We start from the raw sequence: 26,475 nt of genomic DNA on the forward strand, positions 1-26,475 counted from the left end.
GTATACATGATAAATCATGGTTACAAAGCTTAAAAATAGTACAAAATAATACATATAAAATATTAAAATCAGTACAAGGTGTGTGTACACACACACCAACAGACACACATGCATAGTACATACATTAGAAACACAATAAAGTTCTAAGCCTGAGTCAATTTTTAAAAGAGAGAAAATATATATATATATATATATATATATATATATATATATATATATATATATATATATATATATATATATATATATATATAAAATCTAGAAAGGTTAATGCAGTCAAGCTGCTGGAAAATAATTCCATGAAAATCAAAAAATAAATAGATAAGAACTCTTTGATCATTCCCATATTGATTTCAATTTAAGAGCCACTGGTATACAGCTGTTTCAGCCTATTGGGCATCGTCAGTACCGGGCAGGCGGTCCTCGATTGAAGACAAAATGAGAAAAAACCAAGAAAGTACTTGATAAAAATAGCTGCGTAAACGCAAGCGAAACATAAGTGGAACCACCTATTGGTGTGACACCCAAGTCAACTTGCCAAGTTTTTATGTCAGTGTTGGTGGTTTGACCAATCAACCGACAACTGCGGTAGCAGAAATTTGGGAAGCTAACCTGAAATGCCATCGGAAAACGAATCCACATGTTTCTAGAAATGATATGAAATCTAGAAAGGTTAATGCAGTCAAGCTGCTGGAAAATAATTCCATGAAAATCAAAAAATAAATAGATAAGTACTCTTTGATCATTCCCATATTGATTTCAATTTAAGAGCCACCGGTATACAGCTGTTTCAGCCTATTGGGCATCGTCAGTACCGGGCAGGCGGTCCTCGATTGAAGACAAAATGAGAAAAAACCAAGAAAGTACTTGATAAAAATAGCTGCGTAAACGCAAGCGAAACATAAGTGGAACCACCTATTGGTGTGACACCCAAGTCAACTTGCCAAGTTTTTATGTCAGTGTTGGTGGTTTGACCAATCAACCGACAACTGCGGTAGCAGAAATTTGGGAAGCTAACCTGAAATGCCATCGGAAAACGAATCCACATGTTTCTAGAAATGATATGAAATCTAGAAAGGTTAATGCAGTCAAGCTGCTGGAAAATAATTCCATGAAAATCAAAAAATAAATAGATAAGTACTCTTTGATCATTCCCATATTGATTTCAATTTAAGAGCCACCGGTATACAGCTGTTTCAGCCTATTGGGCATCGTCAGTACCGGGCAGGCGGTCTTCGATTGAAGACAAAATGAGAAAAAACCAAGAAAGTACTTGATAAAAATAGCTGCGTAAACGCAAGCGAAACATAAGTGGAACCACCTATTGGTGTGACACCCAAGTCAACTTGCCAAGTTTTTATGTCAGTGTTGGTGGTTTGACCAATCAACCGACAACTGCGGTAGCAGAAATTTGGGAAGCTAACCTGAAATGCCATCGGAAAACGAATCCACATGTTTCTAGAAATGATATGAAATCTAGAAAGGTTAATGCAGTCAAGCTGCTGGAAAATAATTCCATGAAAATCAAAAAATAAATAGATAAGTACTCTTTGATCATTCCCATATTGATTTCAATTTAAGAGCCACCGGTATACAGCTGTTTCAGCCTATTGGGCATCGTCAGTACCGGGCAGGCGGTCCTCGATTGAAGACAAAATGAGAAAAAACCAAGAAAGTACTTGATAAAAATAGCTGCGTAAACGCAAGCGAAACATAAGTGGAACCACCTATTGGTGTGACACCCAAGTCAACTTGCCAAGTTTTTATGTCAGTGTTGGTGGTTTGACCAATCAACCGACAACTGCGGTAGCAGAAATTTGGGAAGCTAACCTGAAATGCCATCGGAAAACGAATCCACATGTTTCTAGAAATGATATGAAATATAGAAAGGTTAATGCAGTCAAAGAGTACTTATCTATTTATTTTTTGATTTTCATGGAATTATTTTCCAGCAGCTTGACTGCATTAACTTTTCTAGATTTCATATCATTTCTAGAAACATGTGGATTCGTTTTCCGATGGCATTTCAGGTTAGCTTCCCAAATTTCTGCTACCGCAGTTGTCGGTTGATTGGTCAAACCACCAACACTGACATAAAAACTTGGCAAGTTGACTTGGGTGTCACACCAATAGGTGGTTCCACTTATGTTTCGCTTGCGTTTACGCAGCTATTTTTATCAAGTACTTTCTTGGTTTTTTCTCATTTTGTCTTCAATCGAGGACCGCCTGCCCGGTACTGACGAAACAGCTGTATACCGGTGGCTCTTAAATTGAAATCAATATGGGAATGATCAAAGAGTACTTATCTATTTATATATATATATATATATATATATATATATATATATATGTATATATATGTATATATATATATATATATATATATATATATATATATATATATATATATATATATATATATATATGTATATCAATCTGGATAACAATGTGTGAAATTATGAATCATATACCTAAACCACAATATCGCTTTACGAATATTTAAAAATGAATTATTACTAAGAAAATAGTACAACTATGATAGCGTGTCACTGAAATATTCCTCAAGGAAGAGGTCCGATCCTGCTCCACGACAACGCCCGTCCGCATGTTTCACAAATCACTGTCCGAAAATTAAACGAATTGAGTTCTGCCTCACCCACCATACTTTCCAGACCTCTCGCCAACCGACTACAATCTTTTTAAGCACTTCGATAACTTCCTCACCGGTGAAACTTTCGCCAATCAGACTAGGCAAAACGGCCTTCGTCGATCGTATCGAAGCAGCCAATTTTTATGCTGACTTGTGTTACAATGGCTTGTGTTATTTTGGAAAAAGTGCACTGATTCAAATGGTGCTTATTCTGATTAAATTGAATTAGTTTTCACTGAGACATTTCAGTTTAAAGTAGACAAACGAACAAAACTTTTGAAACAATTTGTGAAGCAAAAAATTGTGATGTCTTTTTATTTTGGAAACAGTGTGTCTTATCCACAAAAATATAAAAATCAATTTAATACCACCTCAACTTATAGTACATGTCAGTCTTACTTCATTTACTTTCCAACACCTACTCTAGCCCTTACAAAATTCTATTATTGTTAATAGCAAGAAGTTATTTAACCACCTTCCCATTAATTTAAGGCGAATATATAATGAAAAGAAATTCAGAAAGAAAGTAAAAGAATTCCTTGTTGGGAGGCCCTATTATAGTGTGGACGAATTTTACCAAGGCTCTATCGAGTAATTGGCATGTAGCTATGTGTAAACAAGTTATTGAAATCAACACGAAATGGCCGTCGAATGTTTATTACATAGCATTATATATTTACATTTACTCGATATTCATATATTCATGTACTTATATTTGTATCTGCTCAGCTGGGTTTAATATTGTTCTGTCCATATATGCTGCTCTTGTCTCTAAGCATTATTTTATAGCTTATATTTGTTGATTTAATGTCCCATATACACGTTTAACTTAAGAATAAGATGTTCAGATATTGGGTAATGAAGCATACTTTGATTTGAATCTAATAGTTCATCATTAATCTGGCAATCATTTCGTTCTTGGCATCGTTATTCATTACAATCGAAAACGATTCTGTGCGTCCTTCACGGGATTCATTACATTTTCTATTGGTTTTATCACCCATCGAAAACAAGTGATTTCCAATTTTTTTTTTTCATACTTGCTTTCTTCAAACATTCACTGTCAACTAAATAAAGAAATCGCAGTGAAAAAGCAATTGATAAAATTTATAGGGATATATAATTTTTTGATTAAAGAACAATCTGGATTTAGGGAATTCCATTCATGTGAAACTGCACTGCAATTTCTAATCGCTTCGTGGAAAGTTGAGCTATCTGAAAAACGAATTATAGATGTTGTCTTTCTGGATTTCAAAAGGGCATTCGAGACGGTCAATATTGAGTTACTTTTAATGAAATTAAATAAGTATGGTATAAAGTATTAAAATGGTTCACAAATTACCTCACATATCGGACGCAGCTAGTTAAATTTAATCAAGTGACATCCAGTACTTTGAATGTAATTTCAGGAATCCCTCAAGGGTCAGTATTGGGTCCACTGTTATTCTTGCTGAACATAAATGATATTGTGATATATGTTAAAAGGTGTAAGATAAAACTGTTTGCCGACGACACTATGTTGTACTGTTCTGGGACAACTAATGAAATCTCAGAATGTTTGAATGAGAAACTATCAAATATAAACGAGTGGTTATGTGACAACGGCCTCAAGTTAAATGTTAATGCGCACTGTAGTTATATTCAGAAGAAAAGAGTCACGAAAATTAATCTTTTATATAGATTGAAAAATAAAATAAGTGAATATGCAAAATTAACAATTTATAAATCAATAATAGCACCCCACTTTGACTATTGCAGTACATTACTCTATTTTGTGAGCAATAAAAATCTCAACAGATTACAGAAGCTCCAAAACAGATCCATGAGGACAATATTAAGTTGTAATGAATGCACATCTATGAAATACATATTGGAAACACTATCTCTTACATCTGCTAAACAAAGGATAACACTGAATATGCTAATATTTATATTTAAAATTAAACACAATATGTTGCCAAATTATCTGAGTGATCAGTTAACTTACACAAGTAGTATTCATACACACTCCATAAGAAATAGAATAGGAAATTTTTATATCAACAGAGAACATATAGGTTGTTACTCGTTGTATAGTTCTGGTCTGATTTCATTTAATAATTTGCCAAGTCATATAAAAAGCTGTGATTCATTAAAATCATTCAAAAGAAAATGTAGTGAATATATTTCAAGTAATAGTCATCAATAATTCGTCTTGTTTTCTAGTTTCTTGTTTTTAAAATGTGACTCGTCTCTATTTTTATATTTTTTTGTTTTGTATTTTATAAGTGACTGACTGTACTATGAAGAGCATTATTTGCTAATAAAGAGTAATAATATATATACCTACTGTCAATTTTTAAACTGTATGTGACAGTATTGCCAACTAACCAAAAAATAATTAACTTTCAATATTGATTTTAAATTTCTGTTATATATAATTTTGTTTAACAATTATTTTTTTAAGCTGGAACAAACTTTTGAACTACATCAGCTGCGATGATCCATCAGCAAACTTCCACGGTGACAAACTGAAAGACAAGGAGAGAGCAATTCTGAAAGAGAAATTTGGAGTAGGTTTGTGAAACAAGTATCATCAATGTACTGTAGCTTAATTATTTTTCAGGGATTCAATAAGGAAGTAGACGAAATTTCCAAGGTGCAGAGAGGATATTCCATTCCTGATATTCAACTTCGGGAAAGTATCAAACGTGACAACAAAGAGCTTATCATTCCAAAATACAATGCCTTTTTCAATAGGTGAGCATTCCGATTTGGAAAGTTTTTCAGATTGCTGAACTTGGACTTATTGTGATTTGTAGGTATGCAGGTATGCACTTCACAAAGAACCCAGAAAAGTACATCAAACATAAACCAGATGAAGTGTCGGCAATTATTGACAGATTTTTTGATGTTGCTGCTTAGTGGTAAACATTTTATATATTGTTTTCAACATTAAGGATGTTGTATATACTCATGAAAGATATATTTCAGTTTTATTTATAAAAAATATATGAAAACACAATGTTAACTTTTTTATTATTTATGTATAGGAAAATAAATATTTCGAAATAATAATCTCTCCCAACTACCTACACCTTAGGTTCTGGTAAATGCTTGCCGGAAAACAACTACTTCCCCTGCTAATACCATGTTTTTTTAAGGACAAAATACAAGCACTACAGAAAAATCCATTTTTTGATATTCTCCGAAATAACAATTTCATTCGAAAAACACGAAAAACAGTATTTTTTGTTTTCCCCGTATAACTCGAGAAGGTCGAGAGTCCCCATAAATTATCTTCGACCATTGTATTGTTCCCGATGACATTTTTCCCATTTAATAGTATTCGTATCTGTTACGGTTTAGAATATAGCAATGTTACCACATGATAAAAGAAACGGCCTGTATACAGTATGCGGGACACGAACGGGACACACATGCAATTAGGGCACATCAAAATCTTCACTTCTTCACCTAGTCATAAACTAAAAAAAACTGGTAGTGAAAAATGTACACAAAAGTGAAGCAATCACAATAATCTATAAGAAAACATGTAATAGGTGGGTACCTATAATGCGATAAAATGGTTCTACGAGTATTTGCCATAGAAATCATATAAATTAATTTTCTAACAATTTTATTTGTTGATTAACATATTTTTGATTGACAGCAAAAATATGTATCCATGAGTTCACTACATTCTCGAGAATAAATCTACAACAATGATTAATTAAATCACTTGACTAAGCTACTGTGCTAGCGAAACATGCTATGATATATTTTTCAAATAAAGACCTACTTGTAAAATCAATGATAATTGACATTATTTCCACGTAATATTATATTCCGAAAGAAATTTCACATAAAAAATGTTCTTATTTATGTTTTTATTTACCATAGATTAGCTAAAAAAAATCATTTTGAGTAAAATCTTACTGCCTTTGTCCAGACAGATATGAACATCAAACGAATTCAATCGTAACTTTTCCCATGCATCTGTTTTTTATTAACCAATTGCACCAATATACTTATACTGATTTCATATGACACATTCCACTGTTTCACCTGCATCCACACTCGGCTACTACCATATCTTTATACGAATATCGATAAGTGAGAACTCCATTAGTGTCTACATACAAAACCGAAATTGAATCCAATACCGTCGGTACACAGCAAGATCTGGAAACTTTCGAAGGTGCCACACTGTGAAGAAGTGTCTGTAGGATGGCATGCTTCGTTGGGTTGAGATGATCTGCTACAGGATAGAAACATCTTCCTTGGCATTGGTAGGCCTGTGGAATATTGGGAATATTGGTTTTGATGTAAGTACAGGCCATTTTTCACTTCATATAATACCACAAAAATAATGGGTTATTTGGAATAGGATATTTCTCTCTGTTCATGGTTCTTATGCCACACTTTGCTGTTTCATGCAAAAGTACCGATCTATCTCACAATTTTTTATAATGTTCATTGAGGCGTGTTGTATTGTATTGTGCGACACTAGATATGTCCTGCGTGTTCTTTGAAACGAGTTTTTGATAGTACTTTCAATGTGAACGATATACTTTTGTGGGAGCGGTGTTTTACCTAGATTAATTTCACGTCAGAGGTTTCAATTCTACCTACCAAGTTAGGATTTCATGCTTCTGAAAGTTTTATTAGGCCATAATTAGTTTTTTTAAGAAATTGAATACCTTTTCTGTGGCGTATGGTGCAAAGTTCTATTCTGTTTAAATTTGAAAAAAATACTTTAAACTTCTTTTTTAGCTGTATTCTTCTACTTTGAAACTTCCTGTCAAATACAAAAACGACCCCAGTGCTAGATTGATTTTTCAATGACATTTTAGAGATTTCGGTTTTATTTTGTTTGTAAATGACAACGTCCCTCCATGTGAAATGTTTTTCAGATTCTTTACATCTTATTTTTAATACCATTATATTTGTTTCAAGGTGGTTGACAATGTTTCGTGGTGCATTTCATCAGTTCGGACTTCCATTGTCTAATATGATATAAATTGATCTGAAATCCTTGAAAGAATCTGTAAAACTAATATTAGACATATTAGACAATGGAAGTCCGAACTGATGAAAGGCACCATTATATTTGTCGGTAACATTTCTCTTTCTCGTTCAGCTTTTTCTCTTATCCCTATATCGATCATAAAGGAATTCAAATTGTTGATTAGGTGAAACAAGACTTCAAGATTATATAGATGTCTGCTTTAGGCTTAAGTTTGCACTATATAGAAAACTTTTTTATTATTGATTTAACTAAAAAAATCCGTATAAAAATTCTGCATGGTCTTAAACCTAAATCAAATCATAATTTCCTGTGAACATCGCAAAATTGAGTAAGCAGATTTGATCATTACCCAATTGTCTCAGAAGATGCAGAGGAAAACAAACAAGTTCTGGAATTATTTTTGTCTCACAAATTCGAAAAAACCACCATGAACATATCTGATTCACTTTCAAGCAGTTTAACTTCAAATTCCTCATTCCTTTGATCCAATGATGGAAAGAATCATCGCATCCGTGATTACTGGAAAGAAAACAACGGTAGCGAACGTATCACCAACACAATTAGATCAGTGATACATGCCTCAGTCAAAACCCTTGGGCTTAATGGGTTGAAAAATATTGGCAACACCTGTTTCATGAACAGTGTAATCCAATGTTTATCAAATACGAGATGGTTACTGGAATATTTGAAAAAGAATGAGTACATGAAAGATATCAAAACTAATATTTCTAGTACGGAGGGTGCTTTAATCAAAGCTTTCGCAGAAGTTATCAAGGAATTGTGGTCAAAAGATTCATCTGATAGAGCAGTGAACACAGTCTCCTTAAAAAGTCAGATTCAAAGTTTTGCTCCCCGATTCATGGGTCATGCGCATCAAGACGCCCAGGACTTCCTTCGTTATCTTTTAGAAGCTTTACATGATGACGTAAATAAAATTATTGAGAAACCTAAACCGTACATATAACTCTAAGATTGTAGATAAATTTGGTTGGTCAATTAAAATCTACGATGAAGTGCACACATTGTGGACACTCATCTGTAACCTTCGAACCTTTCTGGAATTTGTCACTCCCCATACAACCAAGAACTGGCCAATTGAGTTTATCACAATGCTTGGATTTCTTCACAAGAGAGGAAACTTTGGATAGACATGAAAAATCGACATGTTCAAGTTGCAAGGAAAGAAGAAAATGCACAAAGTCTCTATCGATTCATAAGTTTCCCCTTATTTTAGCCATTTATTTTAAAAGATTTAGAGGCAAGTTAAATGTTGCCATCGAATTTCCTCTAGATGGATTAGATATGAATAATTATACAGCAGACAATGTGACTCCTTGTCGCTATAATCTATATGCACTTTCGAATCGCAGTGGGTCTACCTACAGCGGACATTATACAGCATTCTGCAAACATGTTTATACTGGCACATGGCACGAATACAATCATTCACATGTGTCACCAATTTCACCAAAATCGCTTGTGAGTGGAGATGCATACATCCTCTTTTATGAAAAGGAGGAAACGAGTTCGCACTTTTGACCGTTTTGAAAAGTTATTTTTGAACTGTTGATTTTAATGAGATATAACATGTTTTCAGTCGTATACAAGGTTTGTCAGAAAATATTAATTTTGCCCAATAGTAAAGTAAATTTATTTTCGAAAATACCGGAAACTTTTATTTGTCATTCCTTTATTCGATAAAAACATTTTAACCTCTATGCCCCATTATTTTGAAGATGCATTTAAATGAAGAATATACAACAAAATAATTTATTTTACAATAATTATCAACTACATAAATACAGAGCTAATAATGTTAATCGCGTAACAAGCGTGTAATAGTTCATCATTAATTTTGTGTGCGATATCATCGAATTTTTTTATTCGTTGAAAAGACTTATTGATGTCATGTGAGAAATATAACATTTCAAATGTCCGCCACGGCTTCTTTGGGTGAAGCGCATCCGAAACGTCTAGTTTTTCATGACTGGCGCATAAAACAGCCTGAATTTGACCGATCGCGATGGCATGGATTATGTTGAGCTCTGTTACGCCAGCAACGCAAAGTACGGAAATCGCATTTAGAAAATACCAAAATTAGGTATTTTTAGGTGCTTTTTAGGTACCGAAGTCAAAAATTAGGTGCTCTGTAACTTACACCGCAACTCAATACTCAAAGTTGCGTTGCTAGCAGAATGTGATGCTAGCAACGCAATGAAAATAATAATAAAATAATGAATGTTAAGGGAACACTATTAGGTGCTACTTGAATGCTAAGCGGTCTGCGAAAGACCCATCTCTTGTGAGCGACGTGAAATCGATTGTCAAAGTTCGGAAGTCCTTGTTGGAAAACCCTCTAGAATAAAATTTCCTCAATACATTTCTAATTATATTCGCAGTTACACCCTGTGTTTATACACTCTTTTTTTTAAGTAATCCCGGAAGAAAACATCCATATCGGAATATACAGTGTCATCCCCAAAGTATGCACCGTATGGGAAACTTATTTTATTGTTAATAAAAGTTTGTGATCCCCTAAAACTAAATATGAACCAACAAAATACATTAAAACACACGTAATATACGAGGAGCTTTCAAATATTTGATTTAGAAAAATTTTGGAAAATGTTATTTAGAAAAGTTGTTCAGCATTGAAAAATACATCTAGATTTGAAGTCATCGCCTTCTAAGTGAAGTTTTATTTTTTTACCCATTTTTTTAAATGGGGACTACGAAAAAAATTTTTGCTAAAACGATAAATAGATAGCATCCTGTATACGACGGTTTATTTCAAAAGCCTGTTATATTACAAATTACACAACTATGGTGTTATCCACGGTCAATTTTTTTGAAGAGTAAACTAATTTGAAGTTTTTGGTGCAAAGTTATTTTTATTTTTTGTTAACACCGAAAATTACTCAAAATTATACAGTATTATAACCAGTGACGGCTCGTGCATTGGAGAACAGGGGAGGCTAAAGTCATAAAGACTATATACACACAGAAAAGCCTGCCGAGGCGCGAACATTTTTTGGGGTACCGCACCTATTTAAAGCAAAATACGTAATATTTGCATAAATGCAAACAAAAATTGTGTATTGCCTAAAATTATACGTATAAAACTGATCATTAAAAAAAAACAAAAACTAGGAAAAAGGGTTGTCTTTGAGTTATTTAATATAAATGAACTCTTCTCAGTCAATAAATAATAATACTTTTCTCTTCTAATATAACAGTTTTGTTAAAAATTGTTACAAATATTTTATAAGCACAAGTACTTAATTATGCTTATCTTTGACATATCTAAAAACGATTGAAAGTTGTGATGTACAGGTAATATCGGTAGTTTCATCAATTTCCCATGCAAAAAAAAGAAACACTTTCAATCTCCTTGCTTATATTTTCCTTAATAATATATTCCACACTGTCTATAAGTTCATTTTGGATGGTTTTTGAGGTGCCCAAAAAAACGCTACCGTTTAAAAAAGTGCCAAATTGGGAATCATATTTGCCCCATAACATTAAAAGTTCCCTGTAATTGCCGCGATTAATCGAATCTTCGGTTTCATCGTGTCCGCGAAAAGCTAATTCTGGGGAACCCAAATGAATCGTAATATCGATAAGCTTTTTTAAATTCAACCGATTTTCTCTAACCTGATTATTGAAAGAAATTATGGCCCCTTTTTGAGCTGTATTTGAAGCTGTTTCTATATTTTGTTTGCTAAACAATTTTAATTTACAGGACAAAAATATATGCTCCTCAAATTTTAAATGTCTTTCTGTAGAACGAGGCGAATTTTTCAAATCGGAGTATCCTATTTTAGACCACGATTGGTTTTCGGTTTGTACGAAAAATAAAACATAAGGCCAACAAAAAAGTTTTTCCCGTTTAATGGAGCCGGTTAACCAATCGCATTTATCGTACCTACCAACTTATATTAAATCCTCGATTTTGTCGATTATCTGACGCTTTAATTGAAATCAAATTTTGTTGAGGCCTTCCCAGAGTTTTAATAATGTAAAATTTATTATCATAAGATAAAGTCTTAAAATTATTTGTCAGCAACCAATGGAGTATATCGTGAGATTTTATAATTTCGTCCAACTTATCCATAATAAATGGAAAAAAAAACTTACCAAAAAGTGAAAACCTGAAAACACCTTGAAATTGAAAGAAAACACTTTAAAAACACATTAAAAATATTACCAAAAAGCACTGCTATAATACAATACTGCCTGTTTTATACACAAATGACAAATATTATCAAGAAACACTAAAACGATTTACCGAAGTATTTTTCAGTCCCGGTCCGTCACGGCATCCCGAATAATTAAATAAAAAACAAACGCAGCCGTACAATAACGGAGACCAACTGGAGGCTAGCCTCTTCTAACGCTATAATTTCTGCAACTAAAAGTACAAATCGGGACGTATGTCGCTGGTTGGATCGGCCTCGCGAAGCTTGTGTTTTTTAAAACGGTCGGAGGCTTGGCTCCCTTGCAACGTATACCATTTATTATTTCGAGTAGATGGTTTATTCGTTATTCGTTCATGGACGGTGAGTTTGAGGTTTGTTGATGCAGGATACAGTGTGGTACGTACTATGTAGTGAGCGATAGTGTTTTTTCGGGCATATTATGTATTTATATTAAAAATTAATGGTAAAGTAATGATACCCAAGCATTTTTAGAAAAAAATAATCGTAATTATTTGTCAATATCTTTTAATTTATTGCGATGAATAGGCTCTGACGAGCCGCCGCTGATTATAACAAGAACTCAATATTCATTAATATCAATTCACAAAACATCAAAATAAAATAGGTATTTTGGAATAAAATCATTGATTTTCTGGAGATTATTTTGGATAATTATTTTGGACAAGAAAATCTCCAGAAAATCAATGAGTTTGTTCCGAAATACCTATTTTACTCTTGTCTCAAAATTAAATATTTGAAAGCTCCTCGTATATTACGTTTGTTTTACTGTATTTTGTTGGTGCATATTTATCAAGAATAACTTTTTGTCGAAAAACCCTTAATAAATAAGTTTCCCATACGGTGCATACTTTGGGGATGACACTGTATATGGATTAACTTTCCATTAAAGATGTTTCCAAAGTATTGCCTTACTTCCATCGTACTATATGTTGTGCCATCCTGCTTGTACCATACCTGTTGATGAACGGCAACTGGTATAGAATATCACGGAGAAAATCATGCAACTGATTTTGTAAAAAATTTAGATATCATTTACAAGTCATGGACTGTCGAGAAAAAAAAGCTGATTATTTTATTCTTCCAAAAGCCGCACCAAACGTTCGTTTTGAAATAATATCGATCGTGAGTTTTATTCGTAAAGTGAGGATTGATGTCGGTCCACCTTCGAAAATTTTACGAAGACACTGTTCCATTAGACGTGACTGTAGCTTCGTCAGAAAAAAAATGCCAGCCAAAGAAGAATCATTTTCTAGCTTTCCAAAGAAAAGAAAACAAAATTCTAGTCGTCTGTCGTAGTTTCCAGGTTTTAACGTATGAATATATAGTAGTTTATATGGATGGAAATTGTTCTTGTTTAAAAACTATTGATTTTGTACCTTTACTAATTTTATCTGGAAGCAAATAGGTCCTTTTTCGCCAGAGATATTTTAGGTTTTTCTACTGCAGATAATATTACATTAAACTTCATTTCCTCACTTTCAACAGGTTTTCGACGTTTGTTAGTGAATTTATCATCAACATCTCCACATGATTTCAATTCTTCTATAATTGGCATTACCTACTCATGTATGGTGTATATTTTTCTGTGGATGTCTGTTGTGGAATATTTCAGCTGATTCACGATGAATTTTTTAATCATCTTCAAAGATTCAACACAATTTCTGCTTTTTCTTCCACACTAAATATCACCGGCATGTTATAGTTATTTATGTATCAAGGGAATTAGGAGGGCCTTAATTACCGATGGCAAAGTTTGCGTCCCGAGGGCCTCTGGCCCGAGGGACAGCAATTGCCTGAGGTTATTAAGGCTCATTAATTCCCGTGGTACATAGATAATTTTATTTCTGACCGATTTCAATAAAATTTTGTTCATTTTTGAAACGGAAAAATGTACCAATTCATACCTTCCCGGTATATTTGAATCAGGTACCGTTGATTATAGTAGAGTTTTCTTGTTGCTAGGTTGTTGCTATGTTACTTGTTTATAAACAGAACTTTGTTATCAAGCTGTGTTTGCGGTGAAAACGTGTTTTCTACCCCAAATATAATGGAGGATATTTTGAAAAAAGCTGAACAAGCAAGAGAATCATTAATTCCATCGAAAAGTGAAGTCGTATACCAAAAAGAATACAAGATATATCTGGACTGGCTGACACGGAAAAATGTTATGCCAAAAGATGTCACTGAAACTGTATTTCTGGCATATCATCTTCCTATACGGGACATTGCCTTCGTCGCACTTCTGCTACTGCTCTAGCCAATGCAGGAGCAACTATGACTAACTTAAAAAGATACGGAGGTTGGAAAAGTTCCACGGTGGCGGAGGGGTATTTGGAGGATAGCATCGAATTGAGAAATAAAACGGCGCATATGTTGTCTACTTTGTCATCAGAAGAGGCAGGTTCCTCGACTGTAGTGAACAGAAGCTCCAGCCATACAAAAGAAGAAATTGTTTCCAGTGGCGGAAGTAATTTTCAGGAAACATTTCAAAATTGTACATTTATTATTTGTAATGACGTGAATAAATAAAATATGGTTCAGTTTTCATTTCTATTTATTTTTACTTGTGAAAGGTAGAGGTAATTATAAAATCTATAATGTCCCAAGGGAGTTATGACCCTCTTTATTGATAGCGTAACTATGACGATATAAGCTTATAATATCCCGGTCAGAAATAAACATATTTGACGTTCACTGTCAAACAATTGTTGCTATCAAGAAATCATTTGTTTATCAGTGCATCATATATTTCACGTCATTACAGTTACGTTTGCATTGTTAATGCAGATAAAAAAATATGTTAACTAGTTTAGTTATCCAATAATTTTTCTGAAAAAAAGTTGTTTGGGTAACAGGATTCATTTTTTCTTAAAAAAACAATTATTTTCTTGCAGACGTTTCGAATTAAATTAAGTTATTTTTCAGGGCTGAAAAATAGTTTTTTCGTGTTGATAATATTACTATTTTAAAAACCATCAGACATATTAGATACATATTTAAAAAAAAAGAAACATTGCAAACAACCAATTTCGTTTTGTGTTGGTGTTGGGTAATAAAACACAGTATGGCGCGACATTGAATTCGTATTCGGACATGTGGTCACACTCTCTACTGTGACTGTGATCCGCTTCGTTTTCCCCTTGCACCCCTCACTCCCCGCTTAATCATTTACAAGATATTTGCACTGTTTTGTGAGAAACCGCATATACGACTGAAACATTTAATAGTTGATGGTTACATTTTAGGATTCAGTCCATGCACAACTTTTTATAAACAATAACTTTTTTCGTAAAATTATTAATGAAAACAATTTCCACGTGGTGCAAACTTGAGCAGACACAATGTATTTTTATTATTATCTTAATTCTTACTCACCTCATAACCACTTGGTTGCACTATCCACATATCATATTTGATTTCGGCAAAGTCTATGTAAAGTGGTTTCCTTTTACACGAGTTCCTGAGTTTCTTCATTTTTCTCATTTGAATTTTTCTGTTGGAAGCATCATCGTCCCATATTCTGTTAGTTTCCTCTTCGTAATCGTCTTCCAAGCTGCGTTTCTTTCTTTTGTGTTCCAGCCTCACATTTTGTTTGTTATCTTCAACTTTATCGGCCTTCTCTTTGTCAGATGAATAGGACAACAGTAAAATTGGATAATCATGTTCGAAATCCTCTTTCGGTGGCATTAGGGAGAGTTTGAAACTACCACCAACTCTTGATAGGAAAGAAGAAATAGTTATAGAAATTTTCAGAATTTTGCTCTTTGATGTTGTGTGCAGAAGGTTGTTCACTGGAGCTGTAACATCGAAGGACACCCAAGAGTTGTTGAGGTGATGGAGCTGTATTTCTTGAAAATCCAGAAATCGCTTGATGGTATCGTCATAAATAGATATTTTTAAAATTCTTCGTACTCCTGTAACGTAAAAATCAACAAATCAGTAACTTCTGTTTGAATGAAATCAAGAAAATATTGATTGAATTGCTCATACAGATACTTTTAGATTGTTGAAAATGATGCAGCGTTCGTGCCAGTTTAAATTGGTAACTGACTCCCACAAGGCTCAGTTTTTGGGCCATTCCCTCTATATGATAACATATTACTACCCAGCAAACACATCTGTGACATTGACATTTTCGCAATGCCACCTTAGGCTACAAAAATATTAATACTAGGTGATGGTAATATCACTTTGTTACATTGCATGATATGTGTGGGATGTTAATTGAGATGCCAATAGATGTCTTTGGGATTAATGGAGACATTGAAACTACTTTCATAGTTTATATATTTATTAATGCATTTGCAAGCGTATGGGTCTCTATTTCTTCTATAGAGAAACAAACATTTGGAATTGAGGAAAAGGCATTTGGAATATTTTTTCTAACAAGAGATGAATAACCAATTTTCCGTTTTAAAGTTGATAAACTTGTCCCAACGATATCACAAAACTTGTCGCAGATATGCCACAAAAAACTTTAGCGATATCGCAAATCTTGTACGAGTGAGACAGAAGTAAATCGTTGCAATATCGACGATAGATCCTGGTGACTTGAATGTGACACTGCTGTAATATTTTGTTGATGTGACCGTGTTTTTTGGGTAACAACTATACGTTGATTTTTCATTCATGGCAGTAATAACACATGAAAAACAGTAGAATGTCTATACATATTGAAAAAAAGTAGCAAATTGAAATGTTAACACATATTATGAAATAATTAGTGAAAGATCTTGGGATAATCAAACTGATATCGAATTGTGAAATGGAGATATTAGTATGCCCTGAATCTTTATGTCATGATCTCAGAAATCGGAGTGAATATTTTATCCCAGGGCATAAATACGAACAGTTCGAGCGATCCTTCTCTCATCAAGCTGTTAGTATCAACAATAATATCGAAGAAATAATAAAAACGCTTTCTTCATTATCTTTCAAATATAGATACAAAAAATATTGCCTGAATAAACAATGACATTGGAGTCAAGTAACCAAAAAAAAGTTCTTTAAAACATTCCCGTTTTACTTAATTTTTTAAGAGTATATTTTCAACATGTTATGTATTTACCTATGTATGCTTGGTTGAGTGGAAGAATAGTGATGTATGCTAAACTCCGCCAAGTAAAATAAAGGCCATTTATTATTATTATCTTCAAGTACGGTGAGTTGGACTGAAAAATTCATAGGCTAACATAAAAAAAAAAGATTTTATTATTCAATGTCAGTTGCCTTCGTCACTGTCACATATCGAAGTATAAATTCGGGTTTTTTATGACGGAACAGCTTCAAACACTGCTCAGAACCATCAATTCGTTGTTGTTTTGGTCGATTAGGATCTTGCGCGGGACCCACTTTGAACAGATCTTTCGTATACCCAAATATCCATGCCCAATATGTCCAACAGTTTCCTTTGATATCTTTAGATCCTTAGTTATCTCGATCAACTTGACTTCGCGGTCATCCAAAATAATTTTTTGGACTTTTTTGTTGTTTTCGTCGGCAACAACCTCTTGCTCATTTCACCTCGTTAAGACGTAGCAAACCACTTCTTAACAGTTGATTTTTCTGGTGCAAAGTCCGAACTATCTTTATCAAGTCTTGGTTTCAAAAGTATTGTTTTTCGTCAAAAAGCAATGCTTTATTAACAATCGAAATTTCTTTTTACCCATTTTCTTCTTCACTCAAAATGTTCTATCCCATTGTTGTAAATCACCCGCCAAAGAAAATAACGGCAGCCGCCACTGGTAGCAATAAACCAATTGTGACGTAGCTGAGAGCGTGCGAATGTACGATGTTACCTGCCGCTTTAGATGCAGAAAGAATAAAGCTACCAATTACGATGGAATTCCGGCGAAATTTCCACCGCATTCGATTACGATATATAAACGCTAGCCACGAGCATATCGCGACAGTCAAGTGGAAGTTACAGTGCGGTACGCGAAGCGATCTAGTAAGATGATAAACATTCTAATAATAGTTGAAGTTTTAGTAGAAGTGTATGTTGTATTCAAAGTGAAATAAAGTTAAGTTTGATTATTTAGTGTAGTCAATTATTGGTCAATTCACGGAGAAAAACGTAACACCACAAATAGTGCGACAGCTGTGTTAGCCTACGTACTTTTCAGCCCATCTAGTATGTTCATGATGAACCGGTCAAATACCGTAAATGAATGAGTAAATAATAAAAATATTTTTCAAATTACACTTTAATAAGAGTTGATACAGTGTAACCCATTTAAAGAAGAAGCACTCTATGATACAAATATTTTACAACCGTTCGTATTTTATTTTCATTACGTAGACATTCGAGATGATTTACGTCCAAATCATCCCCCCTTACCACGTCACTGAAATCAGCAGGTTTTAATTCACTGTCCAAAATTTAATTCACATCTGTTCACTATTAAAAAAGTTATAGGTAAAAAATATTAAACGACATATTTTTCAAACATTCTCAACTTATTTATACTTTTAATATTAATGAAGAAAATTCAATGAAATTCCCGACAGTGATAAATCGAAACCTACTGAATCCAGTGGAGTAGTCAGAATATATATAGTTCTGAAATTGATTTGGTGGGATGATCAAATCAATATTTTTCAAATTTCATTGCCTGATTCTGACCAAACCATTTCAAAAATACGTGAATCCAGTGTTGCAGTCAGGTTGAAAAAAATCGCTTATGATATTTCTGAATTTTGACATTGAAAAATAATGAAAGTTTGCGCTAAAATCGAAGACTTATTTATGATATTTCATTTTATGAATTTCTACATATTGAAAAAAAAAAGTATAACACAATATATATTTCATAAGGTTTCTTCCATTTTAAAGATATAAAACAGAACACAAAAAATGTAAACATATCATCTTACTCACCAATGTTATTTCTTGTTTCAACATCTAATAATGTAAGAATTTTCAACTCTGCGCTGAGGAAATGTTCATCCTCAGTTATTGTAGGAATGTCAAAAATTAAAAAATGACAATCGGCAGGCTCATCATATACTTCGTTGTTATCGATTGTTTCTGTGAAAATAAAAGACATATACCAAGATTGTTAATTGATTTCAAAAATTCAAAAATTTACTGAAAAATAATTCTTTAATTGTTCGTGAAGTTTCTTAATGATTTTTCTTAACCAAAACATTTTTTTAATGACTGCTATGCCGATAATAATGCACTTAATAATATTTTTTATAAAAACATGTGAATTCATTCATTTGCACGCTGTTATGAAAATGAATATCATTAAGAAACGTATGAAAAGCAAATGAAATAAATTAGTCTGAGTCTACAGTTAAAGTGAATTTTCATTTTTCTCAAAAAATATTTATTTATTACTCGATTTCCATTTTGTCTCCTTCAAAGTTGTCCACATCAGATATAATACACTTGTGCCAGCTTTTTTCCAATCCTCGAATCAACATATCAACATTTTGGTATTCCCTTGGTATTTCCTCAATCAACACAAAACGCCGTCCTTTAATGGTTTTGTTTGATCTCAGAAACATGAAAACGTCGCAGGGAGCTAAATCTGGTGAATGCGGTGGCTGAGGCACGATTACGGTGTTGTTTTTGTCTTATAAATAGGAACAAGCAATGACGACAGACTAGGTGCATTATCGTGATACAATAGCCATGAATTCTTTATCCACAATATCGAACTTTTTCTTCATATTGCTTCTCGTAAACTGCGCATAACTTCAAGATAATTCTTTTTATTGACCGTACAACCATGTGGCAAAAAATCCTGATGCATTACGCCACGGTAATCGAAGAAAACAGTGAGGGAAACCTTGACATTTGGACTTTGGTTTCAATGTCATAACCATATACCCATTAAGCAACCCTAGATCGCCGTAGGTGTCATTCAACAACTCTGCGACATTTTTTGGACAAAATTCAGCAATTTTGGAACGAACTTCGCTGACACACGCTTCATGCCTGAAATTTCCGATAAAATTGCATGAGATGAGCCAACCAGCGTTTTCTAATAGTGATTCGACGATTCTCCATATCAATTTCCTTCACTTTCTCGACATTTTCCTCGGTTGTTGATGTGCTGGCTCGTACACGGCGAGCGTCGTCATTCACATCTTCTAGAACTTCGGCAAAAAGTTAAAGTTTGTCCACGTGAAAATGGATACTAACTTCAATTTCGAGGTTTCCAAATTCATAACGCCAGAAAATATCGATACTCAGCTACTATCCATGAGCAAAGCAGCCACAAATCCCCATCTGATCCAGCTGGGACTTGTGTTGGACTACAGTAGGGATGAACTACGATGTCTAACATGCCTTATTACAGGTCACTGCCATTTGAATCATTATATGCAGAGACTTGGACTGTCGGTAGACAGTGTGTGTCGCCTCTGTTTGGAAAATGATGAAACAGCAGAGCATTTACTTTATGCCTGCCCCGCTGGGGACCGAATCAGGGTTTTAGAGCTCGGCAGAACCGTACTCTTACCATCTGACCTGAAAGACCACTCACCATACAAACTAATCGGCTTCGTTAAGAAGCTGGGTTTATTTGTCAGAGTGTGAATAGGTGTGAGCCACAATAAACCCTTGCGGGTTGCGGTCAAGGGTTGAACAGACCCATTCACTTTAGACCTAACCTAACCCAACTTCACCAGAAAATCTTCACTGATGCCTCGAAAACAACTCGTGGTGTAGAATGTGCATTCGTAACGAACGGGACTGCCTATAAATTTTCTTTTCATGAATCTGCCACTATTCTCATTGGAGAACTTTATGCCATCTATAAAGCTCTTTCCTTCATTAACACGACGCCTGGTAAAGATTTTTTGATAATTACAGACTCTCTCAACTCCCTTATTTCCTTATCGAAAATATATAGCCATCACTTACTGGTAACTATGATTGAGGAGAAGATGAAACAACTAGATACCAAGACAGTAACCTTCCTATGGATTCCTTCACATACTGGGATTACTGGAAACACAAGAGCCGATAAACTTGCCAGAGAAGCTCTAGAAAATCCAGCATGTACTCTCAGTATGAAATCATTGCCAACAGATCTCAAATCCTTTTTCCATGGCAAAATTGTAGAAATGTGGGGTCACCACTGGTCTCAAAAACCCTCCAAACTTAAAGAAATCAAATCTACATTATATCCTTGGAGCAACAAAGCAACAAACCGGTTCCATCAAGTCATAATTACCAGATTACGACTGGGCCACACCCGCCTTATGCATGAACATCTACTGAGGAAAGAACCGCCACCAAAATGTTTCGCGTGTGAAGTGTTTGTGACTGTTAAGCATGTTCTGTTCCCTCCGACCTAAGTGAAATTTTCCAAAATACCAATACGAACAATATTATAGAATTTCCTAAAGAATGTAACATTTATTTAAACTGTAATGTAAACAACTGCATATTTTAGATATATTGTATATGTTTGCCGCTAATAGCTACGGCTGATGCGGTTTTTTTCAAATAAACAAAAAATATCGATCTCAACAATGGAAAACAATATTTCAGTACGTGAGAAATCTATTCTCTTGATGTTATGGAAATAGATAGGTATGATATAAAAGAAATTGCTCTAGAACTGTCAGTGTTGTCAGTGTTTAAAATACTTTCAGTCAGTTAGTAAGTATTGAGCAGGGCGTTTCAACGGGTTCAATACTGGCCCTTGGTGGCTAATGACCTGATAAAAAATTTTCAAAAATTGTCAACGATTCGAACACTAGCGTTTGCAGATGACATCAGTTTAATAAAGAAGGGCGGTGACATTTTCTCTATTCGAAAACGCCATCTATGGGTTCGACAGAGAACTCAGTCCTCGAACATCAAAGATAAACGAGGCTCCCCAAGGAGGTCAGCTGCAAAGCCAAGCTTCCACATAGACCGCTGAACTAGTGGATAAATTAAAAAAAAGGAAACAGCAATGAAAAGGAAACAGAAAAACCTTTGCAATACTGCGATTTCCATTCCTATTTAGAGAAATTGGGGCATGATGCCTCCACTTACGAAATTGAAGATTTTGCAATGAATTTGTATCATTTCTCGCGAAAAGTTCTTTTTCTGACAGTTTCAGTTTCTCAATTTGAATTGAAGTAAATCAAGTTGAAAACAGTCTACAGTCTGAAGGTAACAAACTTTTCTTTTGAAACCTCTTCTTACAAAAATTCATTATTCGTATATCTAAAAATTTTATAATATTTTTGGGGGATGTGAAATAATAATTCGAATACCTATTTCTCCTCCGTGTGTTGGAATTAAACTTCTCACCACATCTGGCCTTTCTTTACTTTCTCCGCCAATTTTATTCCTTTCATATAACTCCAGCATAAATTTTGGAACATGAAACTTCCTCTTCTTTTCCGAAACATCTTTTTCGGAACTGTTCAAACTGTGGTCAAATACATGATTAGCCACGATATTTTTGGGGTCTATTATATTCAGTTCGATAGAAGTATTAGGAAACAAATTACTTTTCAGCACTATCAGGAGATAAACCCAGAGAAATATCAGGATCGAAACGGTCACTATAATGCTCACATACATTGCATTCATTTGCTGAAAACTGTTTGGAAACGTACTGATGCACGTCGAGACGTCGAGCGTCCATAAGAAACACTTGAGATCCATTTGGGTTTATCTTTGGATGAGGTTATCAAAATGGTCCTGTTTGCTCGTTGAAAATGATTTGAAATTATTAATAGAGATGGAATTTACCTGCTGTTTGTGTACTAATATATTCTGTGCAGTGCAATGAAGGAGGAGAATTGAGAGACATACAATTTCAATTGAAAATATAAATATTAGGTCGTTCAACAGCAGTTCATTGAAAAGAAGGTTATTGAAATATATCGGAAAAGAAAGGTTCTGGCTTTCTACCACTCCCTCTTCATACGAAAAAATGTGGAGATCTTCAAAAAAAACCGAGCAATTACATTCATGAATAAACTCTTTACACTTTTTCCTATTCAGATTGGGCCAAATTGGACACTCGAAACTCCTGTTTTCAAACTAGACAGATGAAAATTGATGGGTCAAATTTCATGATAAACTTAATGGTGAAAACCGCATATTGATATCTATTATCGTTTTTGAGTTACAGCATGTTTTTCGAAAAAGTGAATCTTCGAAAAGTTGCTACAACTTTTTTCCTGTCAACAATAACTTGTTTTTATGAAAATTCCACACCTGTAATTTTGAACCAATCAAAATACGTTATTTTGACAAATCATCATGGCAATAGAGGTATTTTAGCGAAAATTTTTTCTCGTGTGATACCCAACAGCGAATTGTACTAGAAATTTTTTGATGTTTACTATAACAGATCATTTTTGACAAATTGGTTTATATTTGTTCACGTAATATTTAGTTTTGATACATTTTAATTACAAAGCTGAGATGTTTTTTATATTCTTCGGTCACCTCCTCTCTTCTTAATGGCGAAAATGCAGGACTTTGAATGTTTTCAATTAAGTGTCTATGTCTAATAAAATATGAATAATATTTAGACACTAAATTATTTACCTTTTTCCCGTTCAGTACTTTTGATTTTGCGTAGTTTAGATGCAAATATTCGGGGACAATTCGGAACAAATTTTCTTTTTTCAAGTTGGAGCCACAATCCTCTATTAATGCATGGTACGATGATTAATTATCACATCAGACAATTTCACGCATATTTTGCATATAGTATGAGTAGTTGTTTACAGCTGATTCTCGGCCTCCCCCCACCACTATGACGTATTAATTGCTTTTTTTATTGGTTGTTGTTTGGTGAAGTTTTTTTGTTGTGCAGTGAAGTCAAGGCGTTGTGACCTTGAAGTGTCTGGTGCATGGATCGTTCAGATTTTTTTTTCATATGAGATTTTGTGTGTTTATGTGTGTGTGTGTCTGTGTGTGTGTAGGAGAATGCACGGTACAGGGTTTCATCATGTGCTTGTTTGTCTATGTACAAACATACGTCTGCATACTTCGAAGATCCTCCAAGTAATAAATGCTCCATCGGTGTTAGGGCACCAAGTTAGTAGTGGAGTGACGTCACAGCAATAACCGTTCAACGGCTAGAGAGCGACATGTTCACTCCACGACGTGTGGCAGAGTAATGCGTATTCATCGGTCTGCCCTCACCTCTCCCGAAGCGATGAAGGTTCGCTCTAGCCCCGCTATCGATGGTGACACAACGGCAGCCGAGGACCGTTTGCCTAGCGTCTATCCTCTCCGAGACCGCAACGACCACTGCTTGCTCGTATATCGACATCTGTTATCGCATTCAGTTGGGAGGTAATCTTGGCGCATGTAGTTGAGAAGTGGGGTTGGCTATGACGTCTTGACGGGTCCTATCAGAGTGTATTTAAGAAGCGTACGAGTGTTGGCTATGTCAGTTTACATCAAGTGAGTTAGTGAGAACTATTATATAAAATGTATTCCTGTGACTGTGGTAAATCTTTCACTCGTAGTGATAATCTTCGTCGGCATCAGCTCCAGAGTTGCCAAGGAGGGCCTGCAGTGAAACGGGTGAGAGTGGATAATGCAACACCTATGTATACGTGCAATTGTTGTAATGTGACAATTCCTATGAGCCAAGTGAATTCTCACCGAAGAACCATGAGTCATAAAAATAATGCATGTGTTCAATTGTCTGACGGTGTTCAAATTATAACGAATGCATTCAATTGCCGCATTGCTACATACAGGGTGGAGAGTTCGATTGTAACCAGTGACTACATGTCATTTTTCAATAAGATTAGGCAGAAGGTCATTGAATTACTGGAATCAGCCATCAGGATCCATAAAAGCATCAAGGTGAATATGGAAGTTTTTGGGAATTATATTCTTCAGACTGATGATTCGAGGGACACGAAGTCATTTAATTCCCAAAATAAAATAGTGGACCAATCTTCAGATTTGAATGCTGTTTTTGATGGATTCCGTGATGTAATTGTGGCTCAAACGACTGAGTTCCAGGATCGTGACTCAGGTATTTATTTTTTAAAAATTTCAATAAGATTGAATAGTAATATTTTTTTTTATAATTCAGGTTGGACTTGTGAAAAAATATTGTTTCTCGAGGTCAACATTAATAAATACAGTCCACTGGAAGGACGTTCATATGTGAAGCTGCCTCAATGTATTCAATGGAAGAAAGCTGTTGTGAATGTTCGTAATGAAGATCAATATTGTTTTGCTTGGGCTATAACATCAGCATTATATCCTGCAGATAGTCGAGTGTCCGAACTTACGTCATATCCACATTTTTCCACTGTTTTAGATGTCACAGGTATGGATTTTCCGGTTAAAGTTAATAATAAGAGTATCGAAATATTCGAAGATAGGAATGATATTTCAATTAATGTTTACGGTTTAGAGAGTACATTTGAGAAGGGTAAAATGAAGTATGAAGTGATTGGTCCATTGCGATACTCACAGAGAAGACTCCGGAGACATGTCAATTTGTTGTTTATAACTGATGACTCCGGTAATGGTCACTATTGTTGGATCAAAGATCTTTCAAGATTAGTTTCTAATCAACTATCAGCTCATAGACAGAAAAAATATTTTTGTGACGGATGTTTGATATATTTTTCTGATGAGAGATTGCTTTTACGTCATAATATGTATGATTGTAATCACATTAGTACCACAACACCAACTACTAATTTAAAGATCAATAAATATGGTAGAATGGTTGCGGAAAATAAACTAATGTTTGAAAACTTTGAGAGGCAAATGAGGGTGCCATTTGTAGTGTATGCTGATTTTGAATCAGTGCTTAAACCGATTCATGTGAATGAGCCAAATCCTGGAAGTTCATACACGATTAAAACATTCAAACATGCCCCATATTCATTTGCTTATTTGATAAAGTGTTCATATAATGATGATTTGACAAAATTTGTTACATATAGGGGTGTAGATGCAGCTCAGAAATTTGTGAGTAGCATTGAAGATGATTTGAAAGAGATACATGAAAATCATCTCAGAAACCCTAAACCAATGGATACACAAACTGTCGAAGAAGAAGAACAGTTTGTTGCAGCCAGAACTTGTGGTATATGTAATAAAGCATTTACTGATGGTGACGTCAAAGTAAGAGATCATTGTCATGTCACAGGAAAGAAAAGATCACATGCCGCTCACTCGAAATGTAATTTGAATTTCAAAATACCAAACTTCATACCTATCATTTTTCATAATTTAAGTGGTTATGATTGTCATTTATTCATAAAAGAATTGTATAGGAATAAAGAGAAAGTTGATGTTATCCCGCAAACTAAAGAGAAATATATATCTTTCACGAAGCATCTCTTTACACACAGCTATACCGATAAAGATGGTGTGGTTAGGAAGAATTATCTCAAAATGAGATTTATCGATAGTTATAAATTTATGACTAATTCGTTGGAGAAGTTGGGTGCAAACTTGACCTCCGATCAATGTTTGGAGATGCACAAACATTTCCCACAAATTGAGAAATTCAATTTGATGAGACAGAAAGGTGTATTTCCATATAGTTTTGTTGATGACATTGACAAATTGAATTATCCATTACTTCCGACAAAAAATCAGTTTTATGACACACTCAATTGTGAACATATATCGG

The 26,475-nt window shown here is 34.3% G+C and overlaps 2 protein-coding genes across 3 annotated transcripts in view; one reads left to right on the forward strand and one right to left on the reverse strand.

Moving 5' to 3' along the window:
• Exo70 (exocyst complex component 7) overlaps positions 1 to 5,660 on the forward strand; it is a 24,885-nt gene extending 19,225 nt beyond the window's left edge. For both annotated transcript variants that reach the window (XM_074175911.1, XM_074175912.1), the window contains 3 exons: positions 5,097 to 5,202; positions 5,256 to 5,389; positions 5,452 to 5,660. In XM_074175911.1, coding sequence (XP_074032012.1) covers positions 5,097 to 5,202; positions 5,256 to 5,389; positions 5,452 to 5,554 — 343 coding nt within the window. In that variant the 3' untranslated portion in view covers positions 5,555 to 5,660. The remainder of the gene's footprint in view (positions 1 to 5,096; positions 5,203 to 5,255; positions 5,390 to 5,451) is intronic.
• On the reverse strand, positions 5,455 to 23,564 carry LOC111506173 (bone morphogenetic protein 10). The gene is made up of 5 exons (XM_074175913.1): positions 23,400 to 23,564; positions 22,109 to 22,266; positions 18,762 to 18,911; positions 15,257 to 15,795; positions 5,455 to 6,927 (listed from the first exon to the last, which is right to left on the reverse strand). The coding sequence occupies exons 2-5, from the start codon at positions 22,203 to 22,205 to the stop codon at positions 6,694 to 6,696; spliced, it is 1,020 nt and encodes a 339-aa protein (XP_074032014.1). The 5' UTR covers positions 22,206 to 22,266; positions 23,400 to 23,564; the 3' UTR covers positions 5,455 to 6,693.
• Between the last annotated feature and the right edge of the window lie 2,911 nt (positions 23,565 to 26,475).

Source organism: Leptinotarsa decemlineata, unplaced genomic scaffold (assembly GCF_025532065.1).
Source record: "Leptinotarsa decemlineata unplaced genomic scaffold, Ldec_3_MD MMD2_tig00001393_RagTag_RagTag, whole genome shotgun sequence".
Classification (NCBI taxonomy): domain Eukaryota; kingdom Metazoa; phylum Arthropoda; class Insecta; order Coleoptera; family Chrysomelidae; genus Leptinotarsa; species Leptinotarsa decemlineata.

Bases quoted from the DNA above. Each gene is read 5' to 3' on its own strand.
- LOC111506173 (XM_074175913.1), bottom strand. From the start codon at position 22,205: ATGCTGGAGTTATATGAAAGGAATAAAATTGGCGGAGAAAGTAAAGAA. The intron at 18,912-22,108 runs GTATTCGAATTA...TTATTTTCACAG, and splicing joins AACACACGGAGGAGAAATAG to AAACAATCGATAACAACGAA. The intron at 15,796-18,761 runs GTGAGTAAGATG...TTTACGTTACAG, and splicing joins TGAAACAAGAAATAACATTG to GAGTACGAAGAATTTTAAAA.